The sequence below is a fragment of the Thunnus maccoyii genome, chromosome 14 (assembly GCF_910596095.1).
Source record: "Thunnus maccoyii chromosome 14, fThuMac1.1, whole genome shotgun sequence".
NCBI lineage: Eukaryota > Metazoa > Chordata > Actinopteri > Scombriformes > Scombridae > Thunnus > Thunnus maccoyii.
The window spans coordinates 21,666,184-21,685,751 of NC_056546.1; the positions used below are offsets into that span (position 1 = coordinate 21,666,184).

The 19,568-nt window shown below is 41.4% G+C and overlaps 1 protein-coding gene across 3 annotated transcripts in view; it reads left to right on the plus strand.

Moving 5' to 3' along the window:
* The window catches only part of jag1b (jagged canonical Notch ligand 1b), a 205,194-nt gene that overhangs the window by 149,942 nt on the left and 35,684 nt on the right, over nucleotides 1–19,568 (plus strand). For 2 of the 3 annotated variants that reach the window (XM_042433053.1, XM_042433054.1), the window contains 5 exons: nucleotides 1,361–1,509; nucleotides 1,907–2,094; nucleotides 6,917–6,973; nucleotides 13,717–13,875; nucleotides 14,163–14,245. In XM_042433053.1, the coding sequence (XP_042288987.1) occupies nucleotides 14,189–14,245 (57 nt within the window). In that variant the 5' untranslated portion in view covers nucleotides 1,361–1,509; nucleotides 1,907–2,094; nucleotides 6,917–6,973; nucleotides 13,717–13,875; nucleotides 14,163–14,188. Of the gene's footprint in view, nucleotides 1–1,360; nucleotides 1,510–1,906; nucleotides 2,095–6,916; nucleotides 6,974–13,716; nucleotides 13,876–14,162; nucleotides 14,246–19,568 lie in introns of those variants that run through there. The other variant, XM_042433052.1, reaches the window with a different exon arrangement.

A 19,568-nucleotide genomic window follows, 5' to 3' on the forward strand; every position in this document is an offset into this window, starting at 1 on the left:
AATGGCAGCGGCGCCCTTTGACCCCTTCCATCCTGACACAGGAACACACTTCTAGATGCACACAGAAACGCTCACTTCTTAGTCTCGTTAGTAATTAGGATTCATTAGAAATTGGAAATTTAATTAGTGGTTTAAGTTTGTCATCGGCGAGCATTTCCTCTGTTTGGAAGCCAATTGCACAGCCAATGTGGTGTCTTGACGCCTGTTAGCAGAAAGGAGTTTGAAATGGAAATGCTGCTATGGCCATCCTCCACACCCTTCTGTCATTTGTCTAAACCAAACCCGCCCAGAAATAAAATTACTCAAATGCAAGGGGATTTTCTTTTTTTTTTTTTTTTTACCTTTTCTCTTATACTCTTGTACTTCTTTTTTGCAAGTGGAAAAGCAGCACGCTTTGCGGAATTCAGTCGCCCACGCACTCTGTCAGGACACTTAATTCCAATTAGATATTTTTCTTTGCTTTCTTGTTCTAGCCTGTCTGGGCCTCCTGCTTTTATCCCTCCCTCTGCCCTCCCCACTAACTCCCTCACTGTTGAACTCTCCCCTCCTCTCTCCCGTTTCCTCGCTCGTGTCCTCATTCTCTCAATCTCTATCACAATATGTAGTTTTGTGGACCACAGTTCCACTGCTTTGCTTTTATGTGTTCTCTCATACGCAGATTTCTCACAGCCAGACATCCTGTGGCCGATTTTAAACTTTGACACTGTCACACACAACACATCAGGGCTGTAAAACACTGTGGCAAAAACTATTACCGCAGACAAAGCCAAACTGTGTCCATAATGATAAAGCAGGGATTTAGAGATAGCTTTAGAAGTTTGCAAACCGCCTTTGTTTTGCTCCTAGGGAATGAATATTTATTAACCTATGGATCCATTTGATTACAGTGTAAGGTCAGCACCGTGCTGTGAAGGTCCTCCTACGCATTCACTAATAATAGCCCAGCCATGAAGTACATACAATACATTTCACCCAGAGCGCAGTAGCCACATGTAATTCTTCATCCAAATTACTGTAATTAAAACATTCCACAATCCTTTATGTGTTATTTCTTCCTTTATGTGCTGTTATTTCTTGTCTCTGCTTTCTTTTCATTCAACAAATCAAATAGAGGCTATTAGTGTCACGTATTTGCATTCTGTTTTTGGAAATACTTGCACAGTCTAGCGACATGAATATTTATGCTGACTCATACAGACTACACACAGCCTTATGACAGTCCAAAAACAGGAAAGCAAAATCCCTCTGTGTTATTATTAGCTTAAGACAGAAAGTCAGTCACATTTCAGCAGAGACGAGAGGGTTAGTTCCCTGAAAGGCTATCACTGCTAATGCCGAATCCATTTCTCTTTTGTTGCAGGCCCTGGACAGATGATTTAGAGTGCATCTCTTCAGCCTAAATTGCTTCCAAGCAGGGGGTTCCTCTGCAGCGTCCAGCCCATCACTTCACAACTGAGGCCTCAAGTTTCTGCTCCATGTTGCATGGAAGTTTCCAAGAGCCAAGCTATTGTATGTGTCAGCCACATTTATCATGTAGTTGTAGAATTCTGGAAACTTCTGTGTTACAGTTGGCAATTTCACGGCTAACCAATAGAAAATAGAATAACGACAAAATCTAGTAGATGTATCTTTTGGAGATGGAGAGCTTGCAATTGAATTTGTTATTGAGCTGGCAAGGTTGTGTTTCTTACTATGCAATTGCCTGATGGTGAGCTAAATTAATTTCTATTGGAAAAGCTGAGCACTTCTGGTCAAACACCATCAATTAATCATGTTTCTGGATGGGATTATGTTACTGATGGGCCAGCTGAGGTAGTGAGCTCTGATTAGGACTGATACTCTGGGGACAGATTAGTTCTGAAAATGCATGAGGGTAAAGGTATATTTACGCTTGTTCATCCTCCAGCTTCAGCTCTACATACAGACTGCCAAATAGCTGTTCTTGAGCAATAGCAGCTACGTCGTGCTGTAGGTACCGTGCACCGCCTTCAGCTATGAAAACTACTTACTGCTCACTCGGGGCCAAACCATTCATCGCAGGGAAAAGAGGGATGGATGAAAACATACCCCCTGGTCAAGGAGAGAATACATTCAGTAAGTCAAAAAATCATCAGATTGCCTCCAAACACAAAACACATCCAGCTCATCCGGAAGATAAAATCTAATGTCGTGCATAGACTGAATGTAGATAGCAGATGGACCTACAGATGGACCTCTATTATGAACTTTCCAGATGACAAGATTTAACATACAGATTCAAAACTCTCATTTTCCCTGTAAAGCAACCTATGTTTAGTGAAATTGCATTTGGAAGATGCATGTATGATATCAAACAAATTAATTTAATCCAAGAACATTCATAACAAACATATGCAGGGAAACTTGAACTAGAAATTAAAGTAACCTATGCAAAAAATTTTTTTTCAGCGTGTTAAAAAGAAAAGAAAATTCATAACAAACTAGAACTAGGAACGATTAAATAAAAATGTCCTCCTGCAGCTCTTTATGTAAATAAATGAAGCTAAAAAGGAAATAAGAATGTTTCCAAGGTCTTCTAAGATGTCTTTCAGGATTTCGGAAGTGCCAGCAGGTGGGATTTTGACTATCATCTCATCTAAATGAGGAACACATGCCTTTATCCAACCATTAGTCTAAAGTTGTTTTTAAAAAATGCACCAAAGAAACTTGTCTCAATGCACTTCACGGAACCGAGAGGAAATGTTGCATTGACAGACGTGTCATCGGAGAAAGTTGGGACCACACAGAATAATCCTTCATGGCTCTTCAAGGACAAAACCATGCGGGCAGGAAAGATCTACAACTGGAAGAGAAGCCTAGCCTTGCCCCCTGCCTTTTAAAAAGCACTCGCTCTCCTTGAGTGTCTCCAGAGTGGGACAGATGCAACAAGGCAAGGCGACCTCTTAGAAGGGTCAAGGAAAAACACAGGGACGCTTACGGGGGGTGAGTGTTGACCTTACTGGAGGCATCTATCATTCACTGAAGATGTTGGCACTTTACCAGACACACGAATACACATGCCCGAACATGCATAAAGAAATTACACACACACACACACTTGTCTATCCTCTTCATGACAGGAGATCTCTAATGAATGTGGCTCTCAGAAGACCCTTGAGAGGAAGCAAGGCCACTCTCACTCCTACCAGTGACTCTGCAGGGCACAGAGAGGCCCTCGCATGTCTGCATTTCACAAGATAACCAGATTGAAAAGTCGTCCCCAGACAAGTGTGCTCTGTCAAGGGCTGAGGGCCGTTTTTATGTCTCCCTGTCGCTGTCTGACGGAAGACGCGGAAGGTCGGCTCTGAAGGAGCGCTTGTTCGCGGCTATTACAGTCGCTGGTACAGTGATGGGGCCCTTCAACTCGACAATACCCACATTATCCTTCTCTCCCTTTCTCTGCCTCTACTGATGTGCACCAGGCACTCTGTCTTGATATCCAACACACACTGTCAGCGTGTTATGGCCCCACTCAAGTGACTGTATAAATTCAGATTATGGAAGAATTATTCTGGTCTGTCTGGCAATTAAATACGCTCATGTGTGGCTTTCCAGGGCAGCCAGCCAAGCTCTCATCGGCACCAGTCCCAGTCCGATCTAATTCTACAAGCTCCTCCCTTTGTCTGTGGTAATAAAATTTTATCAGAAGGGAATGTGTCTCATAGGATTGAAACATCTCTTTCCATTCATGCTTCCTGCAACCTTCAGCACAACAGCAAAGGCAGCGAGGATCTCTTTTGGTCTGTGTGGCTGTGTTGGTAAATGCAAACAAGATGAGACCATCTCACAATCACACAAAAAATTATGTCCAATTCATATAATTGTTATTTAATACTCATAGTGGTTTATTCCCCTTAGAGATATAACGTTAAATTCTCTGTCCTGACTCCTCTCTTAGAGAGAACTGTCTGGTGAGTGTAATGAGCGGCTGGCGGTGGATGAAACACAGTAAGAATCTATTAAAGGGCCAAGTGGATATTCTGAGACATGGTGCAGGTTACCCATGGTCTCTGGGTGTGTAGAAGACACATGTTTATTTTGGAGTTGAGTGACAGTGAGCACAGCACAAGGCCGAGACTTCAGAGACGGGAGACATCACGTCAGAGCTCTCCTCACCACAGTGGGAGCCACTAACGAAGGCTTGCCCCCGCCGACACCAACTGCTCGCAACGCGCACACCCACACACACACTCTCACACCGTTGCCTTCAGAGGGGACCCACCACCCTACAGCGGAGCCTGGCACCTCGCCAGCGGAGAGGGAAAAGAGGGTTTTAAGTGCGGAGCCTGGCCCGGCCTCATCCAAAACGCAGAGACCACTTAAAACACATTCCTCCAGCTCTTTAACACAGCGGCTCAACAGCTGAGGTCCTCCAAACTCTGTTGAGATGGTTGGGGTCGGTGTGCTGAAGGCTGATACAGCATGGGGGGCTGTGGGAATAAGCTATTACCTTAACCACAGGAAGTAGGTGAAATATGATACTCAGTCATTTCACTAAACCTCCTGATGTACGTGTTCATGCAGAAGATTTGTTTTTTTTCTTGCTAAAACCACATTTACACTTTTATTTATCACTGTCATCTCATTAACAAAGCTGGCAACGAATCATCAGAAGAGTAAAATTTGACAGATAATTAACAGTAGGACACAGAGAGTGACTTGTAATCAGAACAAAGTGATTACAAAGCAAGAAGCCGCCCCTCTGGCACACAGTGTCTTCATGCTTTTTATTTATGTACATGACAAGTAGAAGCTTGATCTATATGTACTTACCTTGCAGCCATACACATTGATACACCGACAGAAAAACATCACGCAAGCATTTATACTGTAGGTGTCTCTCTGTTACACGTGATATTCAGTCTTGTGTTGTACAAATGAAATGTTTTGTACGTCATTCATTCCACAATGAAAATGTGGATGATGATTATTGTAGGCTATTTAGTTAGCAATAAAAAAGTAATACATGTCACTTGAAAGACTGAAAGTTGGATAATGTTTTAGTTCTTAGTTTCTGTGCTTCCGCTGTGATGATAATAAATGTCTAGAGAGGACATTTTTTTAGGTTCAACATCTAATGAGCTATTACTTTTGGCCAGATAGATTCCTTCAAGACTAAATCCTTCCTCTGAATGTTTTTTTTTTCTTCAGTAAAGACACCAATGCTCCATTTGTAAAGTAAAGTACACAACGTACACATAGTTACAGCAAGTTTGGACTGTAAATGATTGTGATCATAAAAGAAAGCGCCCTTTGAAAACTCACATGAAGGCTTCAAATAGAACATTCCAGTAAAACACCTCTATTGCCACTGTTATTTTACTTCCTTATAAAACATCTGGTCTCACTTTGCGGTTGATTATTACAGAGCCTTACTTGTAGTGTCATGTCAGACCATTTAGTCACATGAGGACAAACAGAGAGGACAGCAAATTTCCATCTTGTTAGGGAACCAATCTAATGATCTGAGGTGACCATGGGGTATAAATAGCCTCTTCCATCGCTCACATGAACTCATAGTACATTGGCTATATGAAGGAACCGTTTCAACGAGAGCACATTGATGTTTGGTGAAAAAAAGGAGTAACTGAGGTCGCTATCTAAAAGAAAAAAAAAAGAGAGAGAAAGTCCCTCTGGTTAATCTGACAGAGGTGGTGGTTATTATGAGGAGGACAGATAACACATGGGAGCATGTGGAAAGAATCACAATCACAGACTCATACACACGCAAGCACAGGCACACAAACTTCCTGTCACAAACACTTATTCCACACACTTAAACACATGCATTATGAAATTTAACTCATCCAAACACATCAGCACTTTTATATCCAGCTTTACCGCACAACTCGCCTCTTATACAAACAAACTCTGTTAACTCTTTCTCCAAGATACATACTGTATGGTCATTTGCGGGCACACACACTGACACACTGGCCAGTTTTTGTTTTTTTTTCCTCCTGCACTAGAGCATGGACAGGCCAAAGCTCACTTTTCAAGAGGGGATGCTTTGAGTTCCAGAGGGGTGCACATGAAAGAGCAGCAGAATATAAAGGAGTGCCCAAGGATACACTGCAGCGCTCAATGTGAGGACAATTTAGCCCTGATGGAAAACCTGGATCAAAGGCCTGGCCTCCATAATTGCACATTCCCCAACAAACACTGTGCCATTTGAAGAGTGGGCCAGACCTCCGGACTCCTGAGACCTGTTCCTGTGCACAGACACAGGCAGCCCCATTCCTTTCACCTTGCTATGTTCTCTATCTCAATGTCTCGCTAAAAGATTAGAGAAATGCTTTCATTCCAAAAGTGCTCACGATTTCTCTTTGAATGTCAAGATACTGACCGAGGCTGAGGCAAACAGCCCTCCACGTTTCTTCACTGTTTTGTTAAAGGTCACCAAGTCATGGTTACCATTGTGGTGAGTCATGGTGAAAAATGACAAGATTCATACTTATTTTTACTTGATGCACTTTTACTTGGTGTACAACCTCTTTGCTCTTTTGTGGGGTGAACCTTAGGTTGTAATGTGTATCACCAAAAAGGACACCTAAGTGTTTTGGTTACATAAGAAGCTTAAATTAATGACTGCTCTCCTCTGCTGAGTCTCCGAAATAAGTTCCTGCTTTCCGGACTAATTCTAATGATATTAGGATGATCTGTTTAAAATCATGGGTTTATCTTTATGAAGGAATCCGTTGTGTGGAGGATATAGCTCTCCTAGCTCCCTGTCCTTACCTGTAGGAGACGGCGGGACAGGAAATTGTTTTAAAACCAAAAGTTTCTTCCTCCCTTGAGCCCTGTCCACACGTTTATTTTCTTCCGCATGCAGGTTCAGCCACCAGAATGCAGTTTCAGAGCTTGTAAATCTAACTTGGATATCTTCACTCTGCTGCAGGTGGGAGACCTCTGGATATTGTGGAATGTCTTGGCCCTGCTGCGAAGGAAACCATCGGTAAAAAAAAGCTATCTCTTAGAGTTGTAAATATTACAAGTCAGCTTGGGTAATATTCAAGAAAAAATGACAAGTTTTCATGCTTAAGGACTAATAGATTTTGTATTGTTTCTTAAACCCTTTTGGTGTAGGACATTTTCAGTATGTTTATCACCACAAATGGTAGAGAAGTCATTGACCTGGGTTTTTGTTTGGTCTATTGTTGTCCCACTGTGATGCATTCAGTAAGGAACTTCCTTTTGCGCTGTCACCATCCATTAGGATGGATGCGCTGATGTATGCACCAAATCTCTCCTAACACTGCACAGACAGCGGCAGAAAACCAGCGTGGTTGAGCAGACACTGACAGTTCTGTACAAGAGAGCCTGTGAGTGCTTACTCCAGGACTTCTGATGGTTTTATGTTGCGTCTAGACTTTAATAAGTGGTTGTGTTTTCCTGAAAGCACACCCCAAATCTCCCCTGAAAGTCCTATGGCGATGCTTTAGTAATAAAATACTATATGCATGTGTTGTTGAGCTGGACTCAAATAAACATGCTCCTAATAGACCCAACTGTGGTCAACCTACAGAAAGAGCCTTGTCATCACAAATATCACTCTATTCGTGTGCTTTTTTTCTGTGTTTTTCTGTCTGTCACTACATTCTTGTGCATACTTTGAAGAGGTTTCTATTAAGTGGGTGTCACATTTGGAAATACTAAATGTAGAAAACATATAGAACATAACTGCTTTCATCCAAACCTATGTTTTTGACTTTTCAAGCCTGATTTGGACCACATGACTGTATACAAACCTGCAATTAATATTGGGCAACTGAAATCTGACCATAGTAGCTCTGGTCTGTTGTTTTTTAGCTTTAAAGGGAGTCAGTGTAATTTTTGAAAGAAGAAACAACACTTTCTTCTTCTTATAGATGAAAAGTTGAACTTATAAACAATAAAACTCACCCTTTGCTCAGTTGAATTCACTCAGGTGTTGGTTTTGTTGGCACAGCCTTCTTTGGTCTGGTGTGACCAGTAGCTTATGGTGGCTAACATTAACAAACTTTTGATAGATGTTACTGTTACTGTTTGCCACTCTTATGCACTTGTGCTATTGTTACATCAGGTTTAGCATTTATTATCATCCCAAAATTGTCACTTGTATCCATCATGGCCACTGTTCAGCTGGCTTTAATGATCATTTCAATAGTGTTCAGCTTTGGAAGAAGAATTATACAGATTTTTGACAAGTAGGATAAAGGTCAGAATACAGCTTTTTCTGTCAAAGTTCTTGTAAAACACAAATGTGATTAGGTGTTTTCGTCTCTCCTATTGTACAAGGACGACAAATGCTGTTTTTATTTAAAATTGTGTATGTAGAAAAAGCTAGTAAAATACTACCTGCCTGTTCCATTGAATTATAACCCTCCAACAGTAGTTTATGAATCACTTGGGCCATTAAGATCTAGACACACTGATACACATACATTTACCATCTGTGACTCACCTGTGATCCGGTCCGATTATACCTGCTAACCAGATGGACCATCAGATAGCTCCTCTCCCGGGACTCTGTAAGCATATAGGCCTAAGTCCCCCATTCAGTATTGACCTATTGTTAACCCGAGAGGATTTTCTCCAGTTGTCAGTGAAAAGCATTCGAGTGGGTCAGATTGAATTTCTCCTTTGCTGACATTCAAGTTCAAAGCAATCATGTCAAGTATGAAGAAAGGTCCAAGAAAATAACCAAATTTAAGAGCTGGTTTGAGCATTTTTCAAAAGAACCATGATGGGGATATGATGAAGCATAATGATCATTTCCTTGCCGCTGTCTGCTTTGAGGAGAAAAGGAAAAAAAACACAGACGACTAAGCATGTCCAAGTTTTATTCCTTCTTGGCTTTGGTAAAACCTGTTGAGGTGCTAATAATAAGACACAGACTGTCCACAGACTCGGTTTTGACAAGTTCACAGTCTCCATTTCACTCAGAGGGTAGATCACTGTGGAGATGAAAGCAGGGAGGGGAAAGGGGAGGCCTTTGGTGTTAATCAGGTGCTGATTGGCAGCATGGGAGCCTTTAAGAGGTTGGAAAACCAGTGGAAAGGATTATTATCCCTGAACACCACTGCATTTCCTCCTGATTGTTCAGTGATGGCACTAAGATCAGGTCAAAGATCTGGTTTCACCTTTATTCTCATTTGTTCAGGGGTGTACTGGGAAGGAAATTCAGCCCTGGTCTTATCCGTTGGGACTGGGTTGGCTCGGATTGGTTGTGATTGGCTGGTATGCAGCACACTCTCTGCACACCCTGAATGACAGGCACACAGAGAGGGCTGGTCAAGAGACAGACAGTTGTGGTAAAAATTGATTTTTTGACAGTCCACTGGCCCAAATACAGATTTTTTGATGGCCCACCGGAATTTGTCCTGGTATGCCCAATGGCCAGTACACCACTGCCTTCATTGAGAGAGTGAAGGTGCATCACTCTTTCTACATTTCTTTACAGTCAGACTGAAGTTAAAATTAATTTTTGCTAAGAAATCAATGAATATAGATTAATTGTTTGTTTTGACTTGCAACTTATTTAGTCGAATTTTTAACTCACAAAAAGAGGAAATTTTAATTTTATTTATTCTTCAGCAGTGATAGCCCTCCTATTTTAGCATTCTCCATGGGACAGGAACTTTTGGCTTCAACTGACAGTGATGCTACTGGTAATTTTGGTGGTGCGTATCTGTGTGGGTAGGCTCTAATACTTTCTTATCTCTTCAGTTAATGACCACATAAGCAGTTAACCTTTGGGGCCAACATTGCCGTCCATTGCTTAGCCCCAGCTGTGATTTTAGTTTTACTACCTATGTTACTCCATGATTCTATATGTTACTCAGTGTCGTTATATGAATCACGGGCTACACCCATCACACCTGAACCCATCAAAGAGAGACAGCTAACACTAGCTAAATCCCCGCCATTGTATGATTTGGAAATAACAACACTGAGTGTGCAGAAACTGTCAATGACAGGTGTTGAAAAAACATGAACGAAGAGTAACGTCTGGCAATCAGTCAATACAGGCTTAACAATACAATGGGTCCTCTCAAATGTTGAATGTTATAAAGGAACAGATGGTTAAGTCCAACTGAAATCAAGTGTAGTCATTCCTTTTTGCAGTCAAAAATAATGTCAATGTATTTTTTAAATTTATTAAATTTTTTTTTTTTAATCATGAATAGGAAGTAAAAAGGACTCAGAGGAAAAGTCATAAATGTTCTTTTTTGACTGCTGTGTGTTGATAGCAGGCTGAGTCGTGATGAAGGAGACAAAAAGTAAACAAACTAGCACTGTAGCTTACAAGCAATGGGCAGACAGTGTGTTGTTAGCAATGGCACAGAGTAAGGACCACATCAGCATCTAAACAGACGAAAGTGACATTTGCAGGTTTCTTTACATACTGTTTAATGTACTGATGCTAACAGCTAATTAGCTATCTAGCCTGAAAACTGACATCAATAGTGCACCTTTCTTCAGTGAATTTTTGTTTGGTGGCATGTGTCTGGTGAGACATTATGAAAGCTAATGTGTTTTTTTGTTCAAAGTCTGTGGCCCATGCGTTGTGTGCCCTGCCTATGATAGAACGGTGATGTTACTGCTAGTACGATTTGATTGGCTACCTGGTTCAATTCTGATGAATTAATGCAAAGAAAGGAATCATGAAACCGAAAAATGTTAAATATAAATTCTCCCTTTTGGGTTCTGATTTTTTTTCTTAAAGGAGAAATCCAGACATGATTTACAGAGCATACATGAATGCTGTAGCTTAAAAAACATGCAATTCAATTTCAGATGGACTTTAACAGTTAATAGCCACTGCTATGTGGGCTTGTTGAAAAGGGGGGAAAATGTCTTGTATCAGCGTTTGTAGGATACACAGTTTAACAGGCCACAAAACAGTGCATCTCCTTGCAACGCTGGCTCTCAGTTGTCACTTAACTGCTGCCATGGGAAACACTGACCCAGAGGCTTGAAGCTTAGACACTGTTTCCACAAATATGTTTTATCCTCTTTTGGAAAATCATGTACAACAGCTCATTATTTCCAGCACAAAAAGTAAGGAGAATTCTTCAGTGTGACTTTAAAATCCCGTCTTCAATACCTGCTGGTAAACAAATTTTAATCTTTACTAACATAAACCTACTGTAAAGACTTAAAAATATATCTTCCTCTGCTAAATCTCAGTGGGGAGGACAGGAGGATCTCACTCTTTCATACTCAGTCAAAGCCCCTCTCCAATAAATGTGTTCTCAAGATCTTTTAGGAAATGGGACACAAGTTGGCTAATTGGAGGGGCTGTAGGGGTTAAACACTTCCCTCAACATTACAATCTGTCAGTCCACACCACTGCATGCTGGGACTAAAGCCTGGGCGTGAATGTGGGAGTCCAGCTGAGCCTTCCCAAGGACACTAAACTGTAGACACCCCAGAGAGGCTGCCCCTGCCGCCTCAGAAACTCACAAACCAGCTGTGTGCTGTTAGCCACACACACATCCATCTTCACACTCCTGTGGCTCTCACTGATGCCTTTTGAATTCATTGTGACATTACTACACTAAAATCTTATATAAAAACATGATTTCTCAATCACAACACCTCTCAAATGTAAAATTCCACAAATTGTAGTAAACACATTTCCTCAATAATCGCTGCTCCATTTCCATCTAAACTAATGTCATTCAAGATAGACTGCCAGCAGTGAATTTTCCTCTTCCTCCTGTTGGGGCCTCACAGTGATTGAACTCTCATTCGTGTAGCTTAAGTCTGCCTGTTTAACCCCAGGCCCTTACAGGATATGGCATGAATTACATGCACACACCACACTGCTTAGATAGTAATCTTCTGATAATATACAGCCAATTTCCACCCTGTTACATACAGCTGATTGGTGCAGAGTTAGTGGAGTAGTCCACGCCTCTCTCAGTCCCAATGGTACAATATATACAACTATACCCTTTCATCAAGACACTCTGCATAGTTCTCTCCTCCCCGCTAATCTATTTCCCAGCCTAATCATTGTTTCTTTTTTAATTAGGCAAACACAGTCCTTTGTATACACAACTGGTTCATTTGTAAATTACACTTTGATTAGTTTACCATTTAGATGTTGCAAGATAGCAATGAAGATGGCTAAGCAGGGAGGGGGCTGTTACATATTTGCTGCTGTCTTTCAACACAAAATGAGGGGTGTTTTCTGCTTTTGGCAGTTTGTGTAACCACTTATATGATTGGATTGCTCATTAATTCAAATTCTGTCACATCCCAACATTAATCTTGTTTTAACTGGGCTTTTAAACTGCCACCCTCAACATCTGTCTAATGATTTAATGTTGACATATTACACAGTGAGTTGTTTTTCTACCACTGATATATTCTGATACTTTGATGCAATGAATCGTTGTTATTCATTTAAACCAAATTAGTGCTACATGTCATATTAAATTTGATATGGGAAGGCTTGGGCACATTCAGTGAGGAGCATGTCTGGGAAGTCAGTCCATAAAAATATGCATATACTATTTTTTGTGTCTTTTTGAGACCTCAAATTATGGGAGTAAAATACTTTTTATGTGTAGGAAACCCCGATGATAAGCCAGACTGTTGAGTAAGCCCAACTTTTCACTGTCAGTCAGCAAGATCCTTATCGTTATTATCATTAGTTCCCCCCTGCCCTCTTCCCACCCTAACACACCACTCATCTTGATAAGCTGTCAACTTTGAATCAGCATCCAGCATCAGGCTGATGTAAAGAAACGTCAATCTTTGCTGCTTTTTTGCTTCACACTGCTTTCTGTGTATGTTATCGTGCTATGATTTTGCAACGCTGCGACCACTAGCCTCAATAGCCACAACCCAGCTGACTGCCGGTCACCACACCTTTAGGACACACACCCACAGGACATGGTTTATGCCACAAAATATTGCAAACATTATCCACATCCGTGTGTTGGGCAAACAAATATTTCAGTGGCCAAAAAAATCCATCAACTATACAGTTAAATATTCAGAGGTTGCAACAAAATTGCAAAAGAGCGCCACTAGTTTTTCTGAAACTCTGGTTCCTCATGATATACTGTTGCTTTTCTCCATTTGTCTATATGTTACCCTCATGAAATCATTTCTAATTTTAGTACTTTCTGGTAATACACCAGGACAAAACAAGACAGAGAATGTCTTGCCAATCTGCAAATCTTAGAGAAAGTAAAAAAAAAAAAAATGCACATAGAAACAGGTGGAAACTCCCTCATTCAAAAGAGATTTTATGGCCGACAGGGGAGTTAGAAATATACACACAGAGTCACAGAGGCACAGATCGTTAATGTCAACTTAAAATTATGTTCATAATCAACTAACTTGCATTGACGTTTTGTGGGAAGCTTAACGCTATGATTACATGTTTTATTGTCATGCTGAATTCTCAGTTGTTTAAGAATGTAACTTTTCCTGCATCGGAACAAAACATAGCCAATAAATATAAATCAGATAGCAAATACATGTCATCTCATACATATTTGGCAATGGAAACAAGGGAATTAAAAATAATTCTTCCTTGAGAGTTGATGTAATATAATGTGTAGTAGTCCTGTTTATTTCTTTTACTTTTTCATTCTTTTATGGTCGTCTTTCTTTGAGTATATGAATAGTTTGACACAGTGGAAGGATGTAGGCCAGCTGTGGTTCTGATCCAGTCGTTCACTTGTGTGGGTCCAGACAGATCAGTGTGAGGGAGGCTTTGCTGCTGAAAGGCTACTCCACCTAATCCCAGGCTGCATTACTCAACCGGTCCAGTCAAACAGCACACAGACGTGGGGACTTCCCCTTTCCTCTAAAGACGTAGAGGAATACTGTATTGCCTCATACACCACTGAGGTAATATCATTACTTCAACCAAATGCTGCAAAATCTAACCTGAATATTGTCTTAAGAGTCCAAACCACATGGTGTGAGAGTATATGTAAAGTCAAATTTCTCCTAAGAAATTTTAAAGCATTACCATAATACTTGGACTATTGTAGCATCTGAATTAATCTCACGGTGCAATGTAACAATGTTTTCCCTGATTGTAACATTAGTCACCAACAGAGCATACTATCTTGATTCTTGCAAAGAGTATTGAACAATGCTTTAAGTCATCTTCATGTTTTTCACCCTGATAGATACCAATCAAACTTTCTTGAGGGGAATGCATCCATCCATCCATCCATCCATCCATCACATGGGTGTGCAGCAGCTCCATGAGGTATTGTCTCTTGCACGCAACTCTAAAATTACTGCTATCCACAGTTATTGGCACTCTTTCAACAGCTTCAGGGTGTTGAGGGGTGTCATTTCTAAAAGGCTCAGAACATTGTGGGTAGCAATCTCCATATCTGTTGAAACATGGCTCGGAAAATGCAACACCTGTCATCGTATGCAATTCACAGACGGTTAATTGAATGTAAGTGCGGTTCATTTACTCTATTTTTAGGTTAGTAACTTGAGAAAAGAGGTGAGAAGTCACAGTTCGAACACTAATTTTGATGATTTGGACATATCCTTTTCTTTAAGAAGTGTGATTGGATGAGGCTGTATGTACAAAAATAAGGACACATGCAGGTTAATTGTACTTCAGTAGCTCTATGAGGAGAAGTGAGTGTGTAAAAGTACAAACTGGATCTGCGTTGACATATTTCCCTCGATAGATAAATATGAACTTGAAGCAAAGCGTTGGGTCTATCTCTGAAAACAAACAGGGCCATATATTTCACTTGGAATAACAGAGATCAGCTGTATCAACACTGGTCCTCCTACTGCAGCCAGCCACCTCAAGTGAGAAACCATCGAGTCTGAGAACCGTCCTCTGACCGCCTTTGAACAGACATGAGGCAAAGCCATTGTCATTCAGCTGAGTGGAATATTGAACTAATCAGGTTTTGATACCAAGTACTGCAATCTAATCTAATCACCATGATCTCAACAAAATACTGTTTACTGGAGGAAAATGTTCTGACAAAATAAAAAAAAAACAAATCTACAAACAGACACAGCTGAAAAACACTTTATGGCTGCTGTGATTTGATGGCAGTATTATGTTAGCAAGGCCTGCCTAACTTTGCACTCACAAATAATCTAACTGCCTGTTTGCACTGGCACAGCTGTTTGTATTGCCTTTGTTCAGCTGTCTGTGCACTCCCTCCCTTTCCCCAGTCTGATAACATAATACTCTGGGTATGTTTCTAAAGGGTCATAAAATGAGAAGGAGCCGCTATCTACTCTTTGATTGAGCAACACCAGATTTAAACACATCCCATGAACCTGGAACATTTTACTATCCAGTGTTTTCTCTCTCTCATACATCCTGAAGACGTGGAGTGTGCAGCAGAGTTGAAAGGCTCAGAGAATTATTTTCTTTTTAAGGCAAAACTCACCCATAAAGACATTCAGATTTGTTGAGCCTTTGATGTTTAACATTTGTCACTGAATAACAGTGAGTAGAGACAGCAGGCATGTCAGAGAGCTATAATCTAAAAAAGCTACAGCTCACACCTGAAGAATGTTGTCCATAAAATTAATTTACATTATCAAACACACTTTGGAGGAAACATAAGGATGCCCAGATTATGTTTTTTGTAACCTTATCTCTAGACAAGAACACTGATGTTGAACAATTTGCTTTTTTTCCCCTTTAAATCCATTGCAGTGTTTTAAAAGTTCTTGCTTTATCCAAAATCTATGCATGGGAACGATAGTCTTAGGAAAGATCCAAAATATAAAAATAAGGTTGAGGTATGGTTAACGTTAGGCAACTAAAACACTTTTAAAGATTAAGCAAAGGAAAAGACCAACCCAACTGCACGTACTATCCACCTCTCTATGCTTCTTCCACTGTTGCCACTGGATGTTTGCAATTGATGTAAAGCATGAGGTGTGGTATCGTCCAATATGGATGTATTTTTTAGGGATACTGGGCTGTTTTTTTTAATCCTTCAAACATGTTGAGTAGATGTTTATATTGGGCGTATTGTTCAAATGTTCACTGCCAATGCAAAAATAGTTCATGCTGAACATGTCTGCAAAACATTAATTGTCAAAGTGTTTTGTTTTCCTTACAATATCCAATAAAATTATGTCAACTAGGGTATGATTAACCTTTTTATGGTAACGTTTAGGCAACTCAAAGCACTTGGATGTGAGCACAGGTGGGTCCATCTGCTGGGCATTTCCACCTGATGCACCTCCGACGGTGCCATTGTGCCAGCTGCACGGTCGTCAGCCGAGAGCCACCCTTCACTGATGTTTCGTTCCTTAATCCCCAAACATCTCAAGGTGGTGGAGCAGCGTCAAGGATGTCTCCCTACCACCCCCTGCACCCAGTCCTAGGATCCTTGCTTTCCCCACACCTTGTCCTTTCTACAGAGCCAAAGCCAGAAGCTCCCTTGTTCTGCCTCCTCTTTGAGAGCCTTCCTCAGCTTGGAGCCAGTAATCTCAAGAGACTTCAGGAACCACTGGCTGGATGTTCCAGTGTAGCCTCTGCAACCAACTTCCACTGGATTGGTGAACATCCTCCACCCTGCTTGTGAGCACACAGCTTCCAGCTCTGTGTACTTTTCCTTCTTTCTCTTGAAGGCAGCCTCCCTTCCTTCTTCCCTTTGAACAGTCAATTCAGCCATAATGACTGTCCTAGTAGAGGTGGACCAGAGCATGATCTCTGGCCATAGACAGGTTGTGGTGATCTCTTGTGGGAACTTCAACTGGTGGTCAAGGTCTCCTCTCATGTTCCCCTCGCCTCTGGGTGATAGGAGAGACCACTCCCTCATGCTGCTGCTCTTAGCCTCACCCCCTTGCCTGACAAACTGGATCAGCCACTGCGATGTTACTGGGTTGGCCCTGTTTGCCTCCAGCCTGCGTGCATCCTGGATTTCAGCAAGCTTACACAGGACCTGGTCATGGCGCCATCCATACCAGCCCTGCGTCAACGCTTCCTTGCAGCCAGAAAGAATGTGCTGCAAGCTCAGGTTCTGGGAGTTTCAGAGTTGGCAGGTCTTCTCTGAGCCATACCAGAGGTGCAGGTTCCAGGACTGAGAAAGGTATTGTATGTGACCCTGATAAGGAAGCTCAGCCTTGCTTGTAGCATCCTCCTCATATCCGCCCACGTAATGGCCTTGTTGATCACAGCCTCCCAGGTTGTCCAGCTCCCTTGTTGCTGTTGGCTCACAGTTCTGATTTTATAGCTCTCCCCTTCCATCTTCACAACTTCAGAGATTACAAGGTCTTTCCTTTCCTTCTTTGTGGCTTTGGACTACATCTTGGGTACTGTTCCCCATCCAAAACCAGCCCTGCCTGGCTACAGCAATCCAACAATCTCCTGGTGTTTCAGTCGGATAAGGTTAAGGTTAGGGAGAGATCATGGTCTTGGTTAAAAATTTAATAAGTCAAAGCTGACTTGAAGCACAAGAGAAGCAGTGACTTTTTCTATTTTTAACCAAACCTAACAACATGTGTAAAACAGAGAGCAAACTCCAGTCTCTGTTGTCTGTGTTTTGTACCAGCCCCTATGATTTCTGCTCAGTACCTGGATTGGAAAAAACATTGCCAGAGAATGGAATCTTGGCAACAATTACTTTTCCTACAAAACATGTTTGGAAAAGTAAATTAGCAGTATGCATTAGAGTTTTTAGATTCACAAAAATGTCTTTATATTTCATGAAAGGTCAAAGAATTGTGACCCAGCAGATGCACCTTTGACTTCACAAAATCACTGTCATTGTCAAGACTGTCTGGTCATCTGTGTGCCATCAGTGAAGCAACTGCATCAAGTGTTGATTGATGACAGTAAACTCTATATTAGAGCCTGTCTTGTTTCAAGCTTTTGGAGCGAGTTGATAATGTACACAAATCTAGACTAAACACATACAGTAAGGGTACAGATACTCAAACTTAAGGAGCTGTAACCCTCATGCAAGCATTACAGCGTGCTTAGTCACAGACCTGCAGGCTGTCGTCTGGGGGGGCTCTGTGTTTTGTTTCCATCATCAAAGCTATTGGGTTTGGGGTCTCCTCTCTCCGCCTATCACTCAGCAACACTCATGGCCACTCGGACCCTGAAATTTTACCCCGGGGTGCTGAGAGGAGCGGGCGGAGGGGCTAAAGAAACGCACGTCTCCCTGGCCTTGCTCTGCACTGCCGGGGGTCACTTCGCCATTCTTCTGTTACACAAAAGACTTCTTCAAGTGCCTGTGTGACAATGGCCTTTAGATCACTGGAGCGTAATGATTACTGGTTAACGTGAATGCACTCTGTATTAATTGAGCCAGAATTAATATGAAGTTTTTAGTATTTTTTATAAGTTGGCAAGGAAACTTGTTAGTAATGGCCAGTAACCATGACTTAACGTTCATGTTGTCCTTTATTAATTCATTTTTTACAGAGCAGATATTATTGCAGAGAAGTATAGCTAAGACTGAAAAGACTAGGACTCATTCTGAGCCCGTTAATGAGCACAACCTCTCACTTTCAACCCTAAGAGCTAACATAATGTCATTTGCAAGCTCCTCATAATGAACGTGCACAAACCACATGTCCACAATAGCACTGAAGCCTGATTTCACAAGACAAGCCTTTAACTTAGCACAAAGGAATGTCAGATGTGCTGACACAAAAGATCTCCCTTTTTTCTCCTTGATTTACATAAAGCATAATGCACTGAGGGAGATGGGACATTCAAGTATTTGCACACCACATTAAAATGCATTCAGGAATTCTGATTAGGCCAGAATGAAAAATGTTATTTATCAAATAAAAAGAATTAAAACAAGGTTTGGATTCTATGGTTTCCAGACTGTTTTTGTTTAGCCTTCATCATAAACAGAGTTAGCTGTGTCTGTCAGTGAATTAAGAAAACACTGGGCCCCTTCTGCTGTGCCGACCCCGTTTCACAGATCCTGTGAGACTTGCCAGCGGTTCGCTCTCTTTCAGCACAAGTCGACTCGGCCAGTGACAGACAGGCACCCTCATGTCAAAACACTGTCTGCTGCTGCCAGCCTATAGCCAGCCCCAAGACAGCATGCAGCAAGGCGCAGTTACACCGTCACCCTCAACATCAGCAACGTATTTAAGCGCACTTCTCATGTATCACAACACATGCAATTTATTAAAAGAACATGATGTCTCATAAATGTTAGCAACAGTCCAGTTAATGGTTTCACATTTATACTGTTAAATGCTTCGTGAAGATCCTCCTTGCACTTTCATACAATACCTTCTACTACCCTTTCCAAAAAATACTTTCACTTTGTGCATTTTAAAACATTAAGTCATTTTATCAACAGGTCTGACCATGTTTTTCTTTTGCTGACTATTAACTTTGCTAATCAATATTTTAATCTGATCCGCCCACCTCCCCCCCCTCCCCATTTTCTGCTAGACTTTGCATTGGTGTTTTGGACCATTTAGTATGGTGTAACCACAAAAGGACAGGACCAGGCAGAGATGCCAGTTTGTCGCAAACGGACACCTCTTCAAAGGGCCGCGAGTCTGCCAACCATGCAGAGGTATCTTCTTTCTGAGCTGAGTTCAAAAAGAAA